This window comes from Musca domestica, unplaced genomic scaffold, assembly GCF_030504385.1.
Source record: "Musca domestica strain aabys unplaced genomic scaffold, Musca_domestica.polishedcontigs.V.1.1 8, whole genome shotgun sequence".
In the NCBI taxonomy this organism is placed as follows: domain Eukaryota; kingdom Metazoa; phylum Arthropoda; class Insecta; order Diptera; family Muscidae; genus Musca; species Musca domestica.
Genome location: NW_026712409.1, coordinates 17,603,536 through 17,619,257, shown reverse-complemented (window position 1 = coordinate 17,619,257; position 15,722 = coordinate 17,603,536). Strand labels below are relative to the sequence as shown.

The window sequence follows — 15,722 nt, the reverse complement described above, 5'->3', positions numbered from 1 at the left end:
AATTTGACGTATACGCAATGAAATTAACCATTTGAATCCACTAAATTTCTCCCGTAACAAATATATGTCTATATTGGGGAAAAGAGAAGTAAATAATACTTTTTGTGATTATTATTAAATGCGACTTATGGCTTTAGAGCGGATTAGATTTGAGGTGAATCTAATATATGGGAGCCATATCTTAATGTTAATCGATTTCTAAAAAGTTTGACGGAGGTATTTTGGTGTTGGATTTGATCCAAACTAAGCAGACGTTGTTATATTCTGAACTTAAATATGATTCGAAATTCGAACAAATTGTACAAACCATGGTACAATAAAAAGGTATGGTAGAGCTACCAGCTGATTACAAATTTTTTCTAAGTGTGCCCGACTTATGCCAATTTTGTGTATGTATTTATTGTTTTGAAAAATAAAAACAAAATATTTTCAAAATCAATGAATTGAAGAAGCTTAAATTGCGGGGCGCTCACTATTGATATTAACCAGATTTGCCACGGAATTAAAAGATTGAAAACTTAGGATCATATTTTTGAGAGAATATCCAGGCATTTCATTCATCTTTCGATTTATTTGACTCATTTTTAAAATGAACAAAAAATATCAAATAAATGAAAACAACTTGTTGGATATAATTTTGAATTATTCTGACAGGAAGCGGGCATAGTTTCAGGGCTGTATTTATGTAGTTTTACGAAGCTGTTCTACCTCCTTATTGTACCATGGTACAAACGTAGGATTATTGGTCCAATCTGAGGAAAATATATTTGTCAATTATATCTAAATCTAAAAAGATTTGGACAAATTTTGACAAAAAATGTATTGAAACACCTTATCTGATGTCTTGGATAGGATAAAATTGTTATGGAATGCATATTGCGGCTTTTGTGGACTTAAATATTAAATCGGATGAAAGATACATGGGAACTATAGCCATGGTACAATGAATTCAAGGTAGGGCAGAACTACCATATGATTTCAATTTTTTTATTTTTCTGGCTTAATATGTCAACTTCATTTGCTTATGTGTGTGTCTTCTTTTCAATAATAAAAAATTGTTCACAAAATATTCAAATTCGGGTGTTTTTAAAATGCTTATTGCAACGTATGCATCGACAAAGTCTACAGTTTTTGTCGCGAAATAAACCATAAGAGATATATAGAACATGATTTTGAAAAGAAATGTTGACCTTTTATTCAGTTTTCGCGGTTTTAAATTATTTATTCAAAATCAATGCAACAAGTTGTTTGCTTTTTTATTGTTTTGATAGCAATTCTGACATTACAAGCCAAACAGGTAGACCTCTATACTTGCAATTTTTTCAAAGTTGACCTACCTTCTCTTCATTGTACCATGGCTATAGCTATATAATAAACAATTTTAGCACATTTTAAGACTTTCTTCTACAGCAAAAATTATTAGAAGGTAGAAGAAAAATTACAACAATAACAAAGAAGTTTGTTAATGTGAGTAATGGTAGCGTCAAAGTTTCAAAAAAAATCCATATTTCTTTTTAATTTTTAAAAAAAATGAACATTTTTGTAGATCGGTAGTGGAATTATCTAACTCATGTATTGAGTTAGCGACAAAGTCGCTAAAATTAAAATGCTTATAATTTCGGTAATTAGCGAAATTTTTCGGTAAGTTAGCTTCTTATGTACTAACACCCTTAGAGAATCGCAATACAGGTTTCAAAATTGAAACTTCAGAATGAAATTTCTCAAAATATTTTAGATCATTTCTCTAAATTTATAATTGGAAAGTGCAGGTACAAATCCTGTAGCACTTCAAGAATAGCTAGAAAGCAAAATACTTTTCAGTTGTAATCAAAATATGTATACAACATTTTGCAATTTTAGAACACATAAAAATATGTCTACATTATATAATTTGGGGTAAAATTTTTTTTTGCAATATGAGCACAGCTACGTTCTTTTTTCAATTGTCTTGAAAAATGTCCCCCCCCCCCTTTAAATTTGCTGAATTCGGTGGCAATGCTTTTGATAGCACAGCTTATAGAGTTACCTTATTACTCTACGAACTACAGTGTCACCGTAAACCATCGCCATCGGCGCCATATAACTTTCATAGTGTTGCTGCGGCGTTGTTGATAATTTTAGTACAGCTCCGTTCTCTGCTGCGTTCTGATTGAAATGAGTAATATTGTTAACATTGTGTTTTATGTTTTATAACATAATTTCGATTAGTTTTTTTATTATTAACAATGAAGTATAGCATAAAGCTGTGAATTTGTTTGAAATCGTACTGAAGAGAGATCGCAGCATCAGTTATCTATGGAATAACGAACGTTATTGAAACACGAAAAGCCAAGAAAGAAACTTATGCATAATAAAAAGATAAAAGAGTAGCGCGAAGAAGAAGAAGACGACGGTGTGTGAGGAAACGTAGAGAAGAAGTCTCAGCAATTTTGTTGGCTGGCTGGCTGGCGGTTGAGTGTGTGTGACGTGACGTGTAAATCCGAAATAATAGTGTTTTGCCAAAAGGTATTTTAGTGTGCAATGATAAATATATAAAAGAAGAAAGAAAAAATATCCACAAATTCTAGTGATTAACGAAATAAATATATAATTAAATGTTTGCTGTCCTACTGCAATTGGTGGAAAAGAAATGTTTGGTTATCGTATTTCTCGGAAGCTTATAATGTGCTTGTCATTCATCTCATCGAAATGCAATGAAAAAATGTATAAATTGTTTTTTTCGTTTCTCTGAAGGCTGATAAAGTAGCAAAACTCGAACGATATCCAACTCGGTGTTGACTGCTGCATGCCGGAAAAAGAAGGTTTCTTCTGATAGCAAGAAATGAGAAATGATTGCGACAATCACTTAATTTGTTTTTGGTTTGGCTGTGTGTTTTTTTTGCTTCATTCGTTCAAAGATCCATTAAAGTTGTCATTGAACTGCAAATGGCTTCATTTTTGTTGTTGCCGAAGCAAAAGCGATGTAGTATTTTGCTACTTTAAAAATGAAACTAATGAAAATGAGCAGCAGAGCAGCAGAGTCAGAAATTGAAGGTGGCTAATGACGTTGACGTTGGCGGTGTATGAAGTGATGATGATCACGCCCAACTTGTGTTATTTTAATTTTCTCTGTTTTCATTGATGCTCTCTCTCTCTTCCATACATTTATGCTGTTTATGCTTCAGTATTGCGCTAAAAACGTTAATCACAAAGAAACAAAAAACCAATTAACGTTGATTTTCGTGTTTATTTTATGTTACGCATCGTTTCATAGAAAAAACAAATCTTGATAATGGGGGAGAAATTGTATAACTCTTATTGTGTGGATTAACTCAGCCTCGATTTCTCTCTCTCCGGTTCTTTCCCCTTCTCCCAAAATAACTCTACACGAACTGTCATAGTTTGGAATTTCTTCTTCATTTCATTGTGTAAACAATTGATATCTATTGCTTAATAGTAATTTTCATTAGATCTCTTTATTGACTTTCTTCTCATATATCACTTTGCGTGTTATTTACTCTAATGTTCTATTACTTTCTCCCCTTTTGCATGCACCCATATGAGTTCTGTTCTCTCTTGTTTTTGGCACCAAATGTCAAAGATGTGTTCGGTCTATGCGAGTCTGTAAATGTAAACAACAGCTGTGAACATTCAAGAATAGAGGAGTTAACAGTGAAAATTCTTTGATTTACTACTTTTTTTCTTGTGTCTGCAACATTTGTTTTATTTAAATTTCATTGTGCTAGAAAAAAACTGCTGGTACTTTTAGTATATTGGACGATTTATGAAACCTAGCATTTAAATATTGCATCGTAAAAAATTGAGATCAAAATAGCCAGGAACTCCAGCTTGGATGGGTCAGTTAACAAGAAAGGACTGGGTAGTAACTAAGATTGGTAACTATAATTCAATTTAAATTGCATTTTTTTTAATTTCCATAAATTATAGATAGATTGCAAGTAGGCCTAGATGGTGAAAGAATCTAGAGTATATTAAGACGGCAAATCTATATACCATCTATCTATAAATTTCCATTTGGGGAAAATGTAAAATGATTAAAAATTGCTAACCGCCTTTAAAAAGACTATAAAATATCAAGGTCTAAGTGTTTGGGAAGAATCGTCTCAGATGACCTTTTCAGTTTCATCTATGGAATAACTTCTTTTTCGTAGGAGCAACTAATACATATACGATCAAAAGGTCAGAAGTGCTGTCTGAGTAAATGTCCATATAAGAAGCCATCCCTTTGAAAACTCTGAATTATCAAAGAAATTTTGCAATATAGGTTGTAATGTTGAAAATTCTCATTCCCTAAAGGTGAGAATGGATAGAAGCTTTTTTTGACTGGTTTCTTCGCAGAGGAACAAAGGAGGTTTAGGTTAACGAAGTTCGATTATGGGGCTCTGCTCCTTTGTTCTTTTCCGAAGAAGATAGCAGATGACTTAAGCTAGCTTTTTATATATTCTCACTTGAAATATTTTGCAAAAATAAGCACAAATTTAAAGCAAGTGTAAATTGGCAGAATACACTGACTTGCTCAGATATATGTTTTTAACCTCCTTAATAAAACTGAAATATTCTTCGGAGCTACCATCAAGATCAGGGAAAAAATCTATATCGATTTAGCCTTGTTCTTTTTCTCTGCCTGTCCGTCTGTTGAAATCATGATTGACTCGCACTATTAAAAATAGAGCACAGACATTGATACTATTACCAGGATGTTTGGTATAGAAAATTGAATAGGTACCGTCCTTCACTTTTTGGTATTTCGTAGGTTTCCGTCCCCTTATTTTCATTCAAATTGTTTGTTATTTGACATCTTGGGTTTTCATTGAATAGATTTACTACTGGCAAAGAACTTTCAATGTAGGTCTACTACTTTGTAGTAACCCCCATACAACGGATCCTCCTGATATTCGGTATTTTTAATGTCTTTCTCCCAATTTCTACCAACTGAGCTGCAATTTGATATTTTGTGTTCTCAATGAGAAAATTTACTTCCCGAAAAAAATAGACCAAGTAGGTCCAATTTTCGGACGTTATTTCAGTGTCTCCAGATATGTGGTATTTTGAATGGCTGGGTTCTAATTTATAAGCAAGTCAGCCGATATTTAATATCTTGGCTTCTCTGCGGAAGTTGGACTCCTCCAACTCAGCTGTAATTTGATATTTTGTGTTTTCAATAAGTAGATTTACTCCCAAGTAGGCCCACTTTTCAGACCCTATATTTGTGCCTCTGTATATTCGATATTTTGAAGGGTTCGATTCCAATTTATAACCAAGTCAGCCGAAATTTAATATTTTGGCTGCTCTGCGGGAAGTTGCCAAGAAAATTTAATGAAGATCCACTTTTGGATGACGGTGCATCCTCATATTTGGTATTTTGATAGTTTTGATACTAATTTCCAGCCAAATCCGCAGCAATATTATATTTGGTGTTCTTTGTGGTTAGAAAAACTATTCCCATATAACGGAATTTTCAAATGTTTGGGATTTTGAGTGGCCATATTTTTAATCTGGGCATCTGGGAGAAAGTCTTTTGCAAAGGAAAATCGACAGACTTTGAAATATTTATTTAAAATAACCTTTTATCCCCGAACCGGTTTTGGACTTGTCTATAGGATAGAGTTTTGCTGGAAGTTCAAATACCCTATCGGAGATTTCAGAAGTCAGAAGAGGATTATATACTCTTCTCCGGTTTTTCGGTCTGACCTAAGACAAAACTTCTAAGTAACTTTCAGTCATTAAATGTTTATATTCGGAAGAGAACTTTGTTAGCAATGTTAGTTTTGGGAACATCACATAACGACCCACCTGTGGCGAATACAATAAACTATACAAATTTGTCATATTCTACAGCCCAGATAATGTAATGAGCTAAACGTCTTGTTATTAACTTATTATTAACTTAACCATAAATTCCAGGCAAGCCTTGTTTATCTATGTTGTTAACCACATATATTCCATATTAGCCCGCTAGTTTACTGCACCCACATCTATAGTGAATATTCCATTCCTCCCATAAAAATGCAATAATTTTTCTCATTATGAAATTGACATTGTGATTGGCCATAAATTTGTTTTATTTCGGTGACATTTCATCAATCACTCTTGTTCTTGTTGGTCAATACAATTCTACTTCCGTTTTATTGAATTAGTTTTGAGTTTTTGTTTTTTGTTTTTTTTTTTATTTTTTGTAATTTTATTATCATATAAGAATGTTCAATGTTGAGTTGCTATGTAAACATTACGTCAACGGCTCTACATATACGTATGTAAGTGCGAGCCGCAATAGCATTGACTTGGCTGCCTATGTGGCGGTGGTGGCTCTTAGCAAATGTTGTTTAAAGTAATGTCACGTTCTATTGTAAATTCTATAAAAAAAAAAATATTTTTAAAATGGTAATAATACAAAAAAATCGCAAAAAACCGCCTATAATAAATTATTATATAATAATTTGGAATAGGGTATTCCAAGTAAGCGGGTTTGGCATGATTGCATTTGGGGGGTTTATTTAAAGTTAGTAGGGACAGTTATTTTGAGTGCTAAGAAGGGATTTGGTTTCAGAAAATATATGTGTCCATGTAAGCAATTTTAGCATGATCGTAAACGTAATTCAGCATATCGGTAGGGACAGAATAAGTTATTTTGATGGATTCGGAAAATATCAATTTTAATTTAATACTAACATTTGACGGGACATAAGAGGTCCTGTAATAGTCCATATTATTTCCATTGGCCTGTATTAGCATGATAACTTTTGGATGGGAATTGGTCAGCATCCATCATTTGGATTACTTAAAAAGGGGCTTTTCCCTATGTTTCCTTTTTGTCTTGATATGACCAGACCTATATAAACAGATCCGGCCGACTTTTTCAGCGAATATCTTGTTGAGCTCTTCATGAAGTGGCACAACGTCAGATAGTCTAACAGCGCAGTGTTCTACTCCGTGATATGCACTAATTGATTACCATCGTTTTGTTCTGATTTCCACGTTTTTAATAACTCATGCTTTCTGTGGGACTATTCCGGATTATGATGCAATCCAACAAATAATTACTTTTCGACTTCGAAAAGCCCAGTGAATATCCCAAGACTTAGTGGTTGTTGAGATACCAGCATTAAGTCTTTGGTAGGACTTCCTGTCTTGGCCGAATCCCAAGTTTCTACCACTTGATCAAATACCACGGCTGGTGTCCCAAAATACTTTCGAATAGTGAGTCTGTAAGTGATAACTTAGCAAGGGCTTCTTTCCCCTATGTGGTCTTTTTGATCAAACTCTGCCTCCAGAACTATTTGTAAATACTTTTGGCATCAGTTATTTTTATTTTTTTTGTAAAACTGCTCTGATTTGAATGCAAACAAGCTAAACAGTCTTTATTAAGTCCATTCGCCATGTGATAACTTCATTTATGGTCACATTGTATATCCGGAAGTTCCGGACTTAACCTGTATGGCATATGTTTTGTGAGGAATAGGTCTAGCACAAAAAGCCAAATGTGACAGCTGGTTTCGAAGGAAATTGGCGTCGAATGCTTCAAAATATCGAAAATCTGGAACTACTGATAATCATGAGACAACGTTATATGGTGGCTACACCAAAAATATGGAACTACGTTGGATATTATTTTACGAGTAGTTAAACTTTCCATTAAGAACCTGAAATGCGAATATACAGCTAATTTGGTTCGAAATTGGCTCCGACACCTTCAAAATACCGAAAATCAGGAGGAACAGTTAAGTAGACCTGCCCTGATTTTTTTTGCGGGGAGTTAAACCACCCATAGAGAACTCGAAATGCCAAATTACAGCTGATTTGATTAGAAATTTGGACAGAAACTTTTAACATATCAAAAATTAGGAGGTACAATCATATGGTGACTATACCAAAAACTACCCACAGAGAACCCGAAATGTCAAATTTCGAATATTTGATTGGAAAATTATTCGAAACATCACCTTGGGAGCTTTAAACACAAACATTACCTTTGGAGCTTTAAACAGAACTGGTTCATTGGAAGGGTATGTAATGTCTCCAAGAAAATATGGTTTGTCATTCGGTTTGAAACACCTGGAAATATAAATTTTAGACCCCACAAAGTACATATATTCTTGATTAGCATAAAATTCCATGTCGACTTAGCGATGTTCTTCCATCTATCTATCTGCGGAAATCCTTCTAGCTTCTAGGTTGCTAAAATTTTACTCAAATGTATATTATGTCTGCAGGACATTTGGTATGTAAAATGGGCTATGTAGGACCACGCCTTCGTATAGCTCCCATATAACTGTACCTCCCCATATTCGGTATTTTGATGATTTTAGCGTCATTATTCACCGGAATTGTTTCAAATTTGGTATTTGAAGTTCGTAATAAATGCTACAGCCTATAACAGAAAATTATCTGTGCAGGTCCACGTCTTTGTAAAGCCTCCATATCACGGCAGTGTCGATTTTCGGTCTTTTGATGATTTTATCGACATTATTCACCGGAATTGTTTCAAATTTGGCATTTGTAGTTCGTAATGGATACTACAGTCTATGACAGAAAATTATATGTGCAGGTCCACATCTTTGCATAGCCCCCATATAACGTCAACTCCCGATATTCGGTCTTTTGATAATTTTAGTGACATTATTCAGCGGAATTGTTTCAAATTTGGCATTTGAAGTTCGTAATGGATACTGCAGCCTAAGACAGAAAATTGTCTGTGCAGGACAGGAAATTGTCTTCGTATAGGACAGAAAATTGTCTTCGTATAGTTTCCATATCACGGCAGCTCGCGATTTTCGGTATGCTGGTGATTTTTGCGACATTACTCACCGGAATTGTTTTCAATTTGGTATTTGAAGTTCGTAATGGATACTACTGCCTAAGACAGAAAATTATATTTGCAGGTCCACATCTTCGTATAGCCTCTATATAACGTCAACTCCCGATATTCGGTCTTTTGATGATTTTAGCGACATTATTCACCGATTTTTTTTAGTTTCGCATTTGAATATTGTAATGTCTTATGACAAAAGTTGCCTATTCAGGTCCACGTCGTCGTATAGACCCTAATATAACGGGTACAATAGGTATTTTTAAGATTTTAGCAACATTATTGACGAATTTTATTTATTTATTTTCTTTTTTTTTGAAAATTGTTAAATTTGTTCCAAATATTGGTCGACCGGGCGGATCTTATGTCTTTTTTTCTTTTTTTTCACCTCCCTTTTATAAATTTAGCTTCTCTGGGTATACAATCTTCTCTAGCACCAGTCTTCAAATTTCATTTTGAATATAAATACATTGCATTGCATTGGAGAAGAATGATATCGAGAAGTGAATACAATACTGTCGTTATAAATCATTACTGTAATATTGGCACACATATGCTTAATGCCATCCAGTTTCATATAACCAAACTGGTTTCAGTTAATAATTCAATATCATTTATTGTTGTTGTTGTTGTTGCAAACACCTTTTATTCGAATTTTAAATTATTAATTTTATCATCTAGTTTCTATTTGAAAAGAAAACGAAACAAAAAAAAATAATAATAATAAATCTCTCTCTTGTTCTCCTTTGCAGATTAAGCTCAATTCCATTGATGCATTGTCGCTGTCGAAATGGGGAAATTACTTTCGAAAATTTTTGGTAACAAAGAAATGCGCATTTTAATGTTAGGACTGGATGCAGCAGGCAAAACAAGTAAGTAGCCTATAGCTTTATTTTGATTCAAATCTAATTAAGTCTCCTTTTTTCTCCCCAGCTATTCTATACAAATTAAAATTGGGTCAATCTGTGACCACGATACCCACTGTTGGCTTTAATGTGGAAACAGTTACCTATAAAAATGTCAAATTCAATGTCTGGGATGTTGGTGGACAAGATAAGATAAGGCCACTGTGGCGGCACTATTATACCGGTAAGATGCAGATCAAACTCTAATTGGCCTGTAATTAATTTTTCAACTGATCAATGCGAGTTTGTTCGCTTTTTGCAATTGCCTTTGTGCCTCACGTTCCTTTGCCAAAGGTTAAAAACAAACTATGACAAAATAATAAAAAAAGAATTTTTTTTTTATTTGCTTTGCATTGGCCTGCTGCTTTGTAATTGTTCTTTATTATTATCATTGTTTTTCTTTCTTTCTTCTAGGTACGCAAGGTCTTATATTCGTTGTAGATTGTGCGGATCGTGATCGTATCGATGAAGCGAGAACAGAATTACATCGAATCATAAACGATAGGGAAATGCGTGATGCCATTATTTTAATATTTGCTAATAAACAAGATTTAGCGGATGGTAAGTTTTGCAAACAAACTAAAAAATGAAAAGAAAAACACAAAGAATAAATTATGACACTCAAATATCAGCTGGGATCATGTGAGGAAACAGCCAGTCAGCCAGCAAACTACTGATAAGCTCTAGTGGTGATGTTGATGATGAGAAAAAGCCAGTATGTTTGTGAATTAAAAAACAAGCGAACGTCGTTATCAATATTTATACCCCGCCATGAGAAAGTGGGGGGGGAGGGAGAAAGACATTAACAGCATATAGTAATTGCAAACTTAATTTCTTACATAATCAAAAGCATTGACTCGATGCGATGCTGATAAAGTTAATAACAGAAGTAGGTACATTGAATATTTGTGGTATGTGTCCAAATGAGCGGAGATTTTGAGGTCTTGCATAGATTTATTATAAGTGGAGGAATCTCTATAGGACATCTGTAAATCTTTTGTAGATGGAAATAATTTTATAGGACTAGCGTGAATTTTTATCAAGTAGATGGATTTATAAAGAAATAACCCCCCAAAATATTTTCCACCATTCCATGAAATGGGAACTTTTTTGTATCTGCCTTAAACCCCTGAAATGTTATTCTGTGGCAGTAAAAGACTTTCCATAATATCCATTTTAAATGTAATGAGTCCTTGATGACTGTAGCGACTGTACCCAGCGGAGTTAATACAAAATCCGTATTTGTAGTTCCTATTGGGTACCACCATCTGTTTATATCTTTGACCAGACGCTTGCTGATTGCTGGGCATTTTACAGATGATATATAAACACAAGACTTTAACAAAGTTACTCCATATCTCCGTTTTTTATTGATTAAAGTTCCCACATGGACAAAATACTTTGATGAAAGACGTCTAAAATATTTGTTTTGGATGAAATCATATTCAGATCATTGCATATATCTTCTATTCAGTTTTTACTACAAAAGCTATGCATATAGAAAATATGTAAAATATGTATGTATTAGAGTACAATTCGATACCTATTTAGTCATGTCCATCTATTCGTATGGGGTCTCAATTTAACGGTCCCTTTATTATACCCTCCGCCATATGGCTGGGGAGGGAGGGTATATATCATTTGATAGGGCAAAGCATACCTCGTCGAAATAACGTTTTTAGACCCTATATATCTTTGGACCAAATCCGTTTCGGGACATTTGGAGTCGATCTAGCGATGTCCGTCCGTCCGTCGGTCTGTTTGGCTGGCTGGTTGGTGCGTGCCCACTATAACTCTCGAAGGGAGTAACCGATTTGATCCAAACTTCCCACATTCCAATATGTTTATCAAAATTAGATACTTCTGGTACCTCCCCCACAATAGGTCGAAATTTTCAATGAAATTAATTTACTTCACAGAAAGAGAAGGGATAATCTGGTTTTGCTTCAACTTTGCAAATCCTAATATTTGCATCAGTGCTAGGTCTGATGTGAAAATTGACTCCATCAAGTACTTGGCCCACAAAGGGTCAAAATTGTGAATAATTTTAACTCTTATAAAATGTGATATAAGAGACTGATTGTCTTCAAATTACACACATCACAATATTTTCATTAACCCAAGATCAGGTGTGAAGATGTGATGTATCGGATCACTCCTTCTGGTACCTCCCCCACAAAGGGTCAACATGTTGAATATCCATGAAGCTCATAAAACACGAAATTAACATCCGATTCCTTTCTGACTTCTTACATATCAATATTTCCAATATCACAAAATCTGTTATAGAGATAGTAGATAACGGACCATTTCTTCTGGTAGCTCCCCCACAAAGGATCGAAGTTTTGAATAGCCAAAACGATTATAAAACCTGAAACAAACATCCGATTCTCTTCAGATTTCACACATCCCAATATCTTCTAATACAAGATCTGCTGTGAAGATGGAATGTATCGACCCACTCCTTCTAGTACATCCACCACAAAGGGTCAACATGTTGAATATCCATGAAGCTCATAAAAAGCGATATTAAAATCCGATTCCATTCAGACTTGGCACATCTCAATATTTCCATCAATACCATTACTTCTGTTACCTCCTTCACAAAGAGTCAACGTTTTGAAAAAAAAAAAAAAACGCTCAAAGGAGGCGAAATAAGCATATCTTTAAATTTCACACACACTAACATTTTCGCAAACGAAAGATATGTTGTGAAGATGATATATATCTGCGAACCCCTTCTGGTACCTCTCCCACAAAAGGGTCATAATTTATATACCCCCACCATAGTATGGAGGGTATATTAAGTTTGTCATTCCGTTTGTAACACCTCCAAATATACATTTTAGACCCCACAAAGTATATATATTCTTGATCAGCATAAAATTCTATGTGGATTAAGCAATTTCCGTCCGCCTGTCCGTCTGTAGAAATCACTCTAGCTTCCGAACGAAACGAAGTAGGCTGATAAAACTTTACTCAAATGTATATTATGTCTGCATAATGGTATGGGCCATGTAGGTCCACATTTTGGTATAGCCCCCATATAACGGTACCTCCCAATATACGGTATTTTAATGATTTAAGCGATATTATTCACTGGAATTGTTTCAAATTTGGTAGTTGAAGTTCGTAATGGATATTACAGCCTATGACAGAAAATAGTCCGTGCAGGTCCACGTCTTCGTATAGCCCCCATATAGCGGTACCTCCCAATATTCGGTATTTTGATGATTTAAGCGATATTATTCACCGGAATTGTTTCAAATTTGGTATTTGAAGTTCATAATGGATACTACAGCCTATGACATAAAATTGTCCACGTCTTCGTATAGCCTCCACATAACGGCACCTTCCGATATTCGATATTTTGACTATTTTAGCGACATTATTCCCCGAAATTGTTTTAAATTTGGTATTTGAAGTTCGTAACGGATACTACAGCCTATGACAGAAAATAGTCCGTGCAGGTCCACGTCTTCGTATAGCCCCATATAACGGTACCTCTCTAAATTCGGTATTTTGATTATTTTAGCGACATTATTCACCGGAATTGTTTCAAATTTGGTATTTGACGTTCGTAATGGGAGCTACAGCCTATAACAGAAGATTGTCTCTGCAGGTCCACGTCTTCGTATAGCCCCCATATAACGATATCTCCTGATATTCGGTATTTTGATGATTTTGGTGACATTATTCACCCGAATTTTTTCAAATTTTGTATATGAAGTTCGTAATGGATACTACAGCCTAGGACAGAAAGTTGTCTGTGCAAGGCCACGTCTTCGTAAAGCCTCCATTTCACTACAGATCTCGATTTTCGGTTTGTTGGTGATTTTTGCAACATTATTCACCGGAATTGTTTCAAATTTGGTATTTGACGTTCGCAATGAAAGCTACAGCCTATAACAGAAGATTGTCTCTGCAGGTCCATGTTTTCGTATAGCCCCCATATAACGGTAACTCCCGATATTCGGTCTTTTGATGATTTTAGCGACATTATTCACCGGAATTCTTTCAAATTTTGTATATGAAGTTCGTAATGGATACCACTGTCTAAGACAGAAAATTGTCTGTGCAGGTCAACGTCTTCGTATAGCTCCCATATAACGGTACCTCCCGATATTCGGTATTTTTATTTTAGCTACATTATTACTGATTTTTTTAAGTTTCGAATTTGAATATTGTTATGGCTTATGACAAATGTTACCTATGCTGGTCCATGTCGTCATATAGACCCTAATATAACGGCTACATTCGGTATTTTTTTTAAGGTTTTAACAGATTTTTTTTTTAACGGATTTTATTGTTTTTGAGAATTGCCAACTTCGTTTCAAATGGTGGAGCGTATTCAAAGCTTTACAGCTTTTTTACTTGTTAATTTTTTGTCTATTGATAATAGTCCTTTCGGTTTTTCGTAGAAATAAGGCCTTCCTTAGCCCCTCTGTAGTCGGAACTTCTTCTACAGGGATTATTTTATAGGTCTTCACTAATTTAATCCCTTTAATTTTCCAAATATATATTTTGCCAAAAAAAATATTGACCCTTTGAAATCATTAATGCCATTAAATTTTTGATGACTTTGTTTGGTAACCGAAAAGAGATTTCATTGATGTAGGTTATGAATTTTAGTTAAATAAACAACTTTTATTTTCAATACTGAACAACGAAGTTTCTTATCAAAAAGCTACTTGAGAACCCATTGAATTTGATTATTGATTGATTGATTTAATTGTTTTTATGACTAAGTTAATCTCACATTTCTTATCATCTCTCTCTCTCTCTCTCTTTCTCTTTTCAGCAATGAAACCTCATGAGATTCAAGAAAAATTAGGTTTAACTAGAATACGTGATCGCAATTGGTATGTGCAACCTTCCTGTGCAACAACCGGTGATGGCCTGTACGAGGGCCTGACGTGGCTTACATCCAATCATAAGTTATGAGAATAATTTTCATAAAACAACAAAAACAGAAAATTGGGAATTTAATAATAATTAAAATATAAACAAAACAACAAAACAAATAATAACCACAGCAACAACAAAACCACTACAAAAATACAATAACAAATATACCGTATGCATGTTTTATTTGAATAGAGGATGAGAAAATAAAATAAACTGAAAAATAGAAAAAAAAAAACGTTAAATGAAAACCACACAACAACGTCAATCAAACCAAATGTCGTAACGCGATTTAAAGGCGACAAACAATAGAAATTCGTTTTCTTTTATTTTGGAAAAACATTTTTGCAAAGGAAACCTAGTGAAGAAAATTACAAATACTTACAACAACAACAGAAACAGAGGAATTCTAAAAACAACAACAACAAATACCACACAACAACAAGACAAACAAACAACAACGTTTATTTAGCATTTAAGAGAAAATTTGTAAATTTACTATAGAAAACAACCGATACGAAACGAAAACTAACAACAAAATCATTCACAATAATGGCACACAAATACGGAAACACACACACTCAGACATTTACACACACCCACACCCACAATTCAACAATAGATGAATTTTCGGCATATATTTAATCCACAATCTATCTCCCTCTCTTATCCTTCTGGCCGCTCCCCTCCGCCCCCACACTCATCAAACAATTCCCCTCAATTCTGAATGAAAAGGATGAAAATAAAAAACAAGGATATGCTAAAATCCTATAAGTAACTAAAAAGTATATGCATATATTATTATTAAAGTATAGTAAATATTATTATTATTATTTACCTTATTATTATTATATTATATATTTTTTGTTTAGATGTAAACTTTAAGTTTTTTTTAAAGACGACTTGTTTTTAAACGAGTCCTTAAAAAACAAATTAATTTAATATAATTAATTGATTTAAAAACCAACAAAACAAATAAAAATAATAATAATTATTAAAGAAGCAAATACAAAAAAATATATAGTGTGAAAGAAAAAATTATGTAATTTAAACAAAAAAAAAAAAACAGCATCAAAATATAAAAAAAGAAAACAAAACAACACAAA

General features: G+C 33.8%; 1 protein-coding gene across 2 annotated transcripts; it reads left to right on the top strand.

Moving 5' to 3' along the window:
• Nucleotides 1–2,120: 2,120 nt before the first annotated feature.
• Nucleotides 2,121–14,870, top strand: LOC101889223 (ADP-ribosylation factor 6). Of its 2 annotated transcripts, none has more exons than XM_005177805.4 (5): nt 2,121–2,505; nt 9,559–9,678; nt 9,740–9,895; nt 10,126–10,272; nt 14,513–14,870. In XM_005177805.4, exons 2-5 carry the CDS (start codon nt 9,597–9,599, stop codon nt 14,653–14,655), a joined length of 528 nt encoding a protein of 175 aa, XP_005177862.1. In that variant the 5' UTR covers nt 2,121–2,505; nt 9,559–9,596; the 3' UTR covers nt 14,656–14,870. The 2 variants fall into 2 exon arrangements, with proteins under 2 accessions (XP_005177862.1, XP_019890330.1); XM_020034771.2 differs by lacking the exon at nt 2,121–2,505 and adding an exon at nt 3,732–3,875.
• Nucleotides 14,871–15,722: the final 852 nt, after the last annotated feature.

What these genes read in the sequence shown, in the direction of transcription:
- LOC101889223 (XM_005177805.4), top strand. Translation starts at nt 9,597, where the DNA reads ATGGGGAAATTACTTTCGAAAATTTTTGGTAACAAAGAAATGCGCATT. An exon ending in GGATGCAGCAGGCAAAACAA is followed by an intron (nt 9,679 to 9,739) that starts GTAAGTAGCCTA and finishes TTTTCTCCCCAG; the next exon opens with CTATTCTATACAAATTAAAA. An exon ending in GTGGCGGCACTATTATACCG is followed by an intron (nt 9,896 to 10,125) that starts GTAAGATGCAGA and finishes TCTTTCTTCTAG; the next exon opens with GTACGCAAGGTCTTATATTC.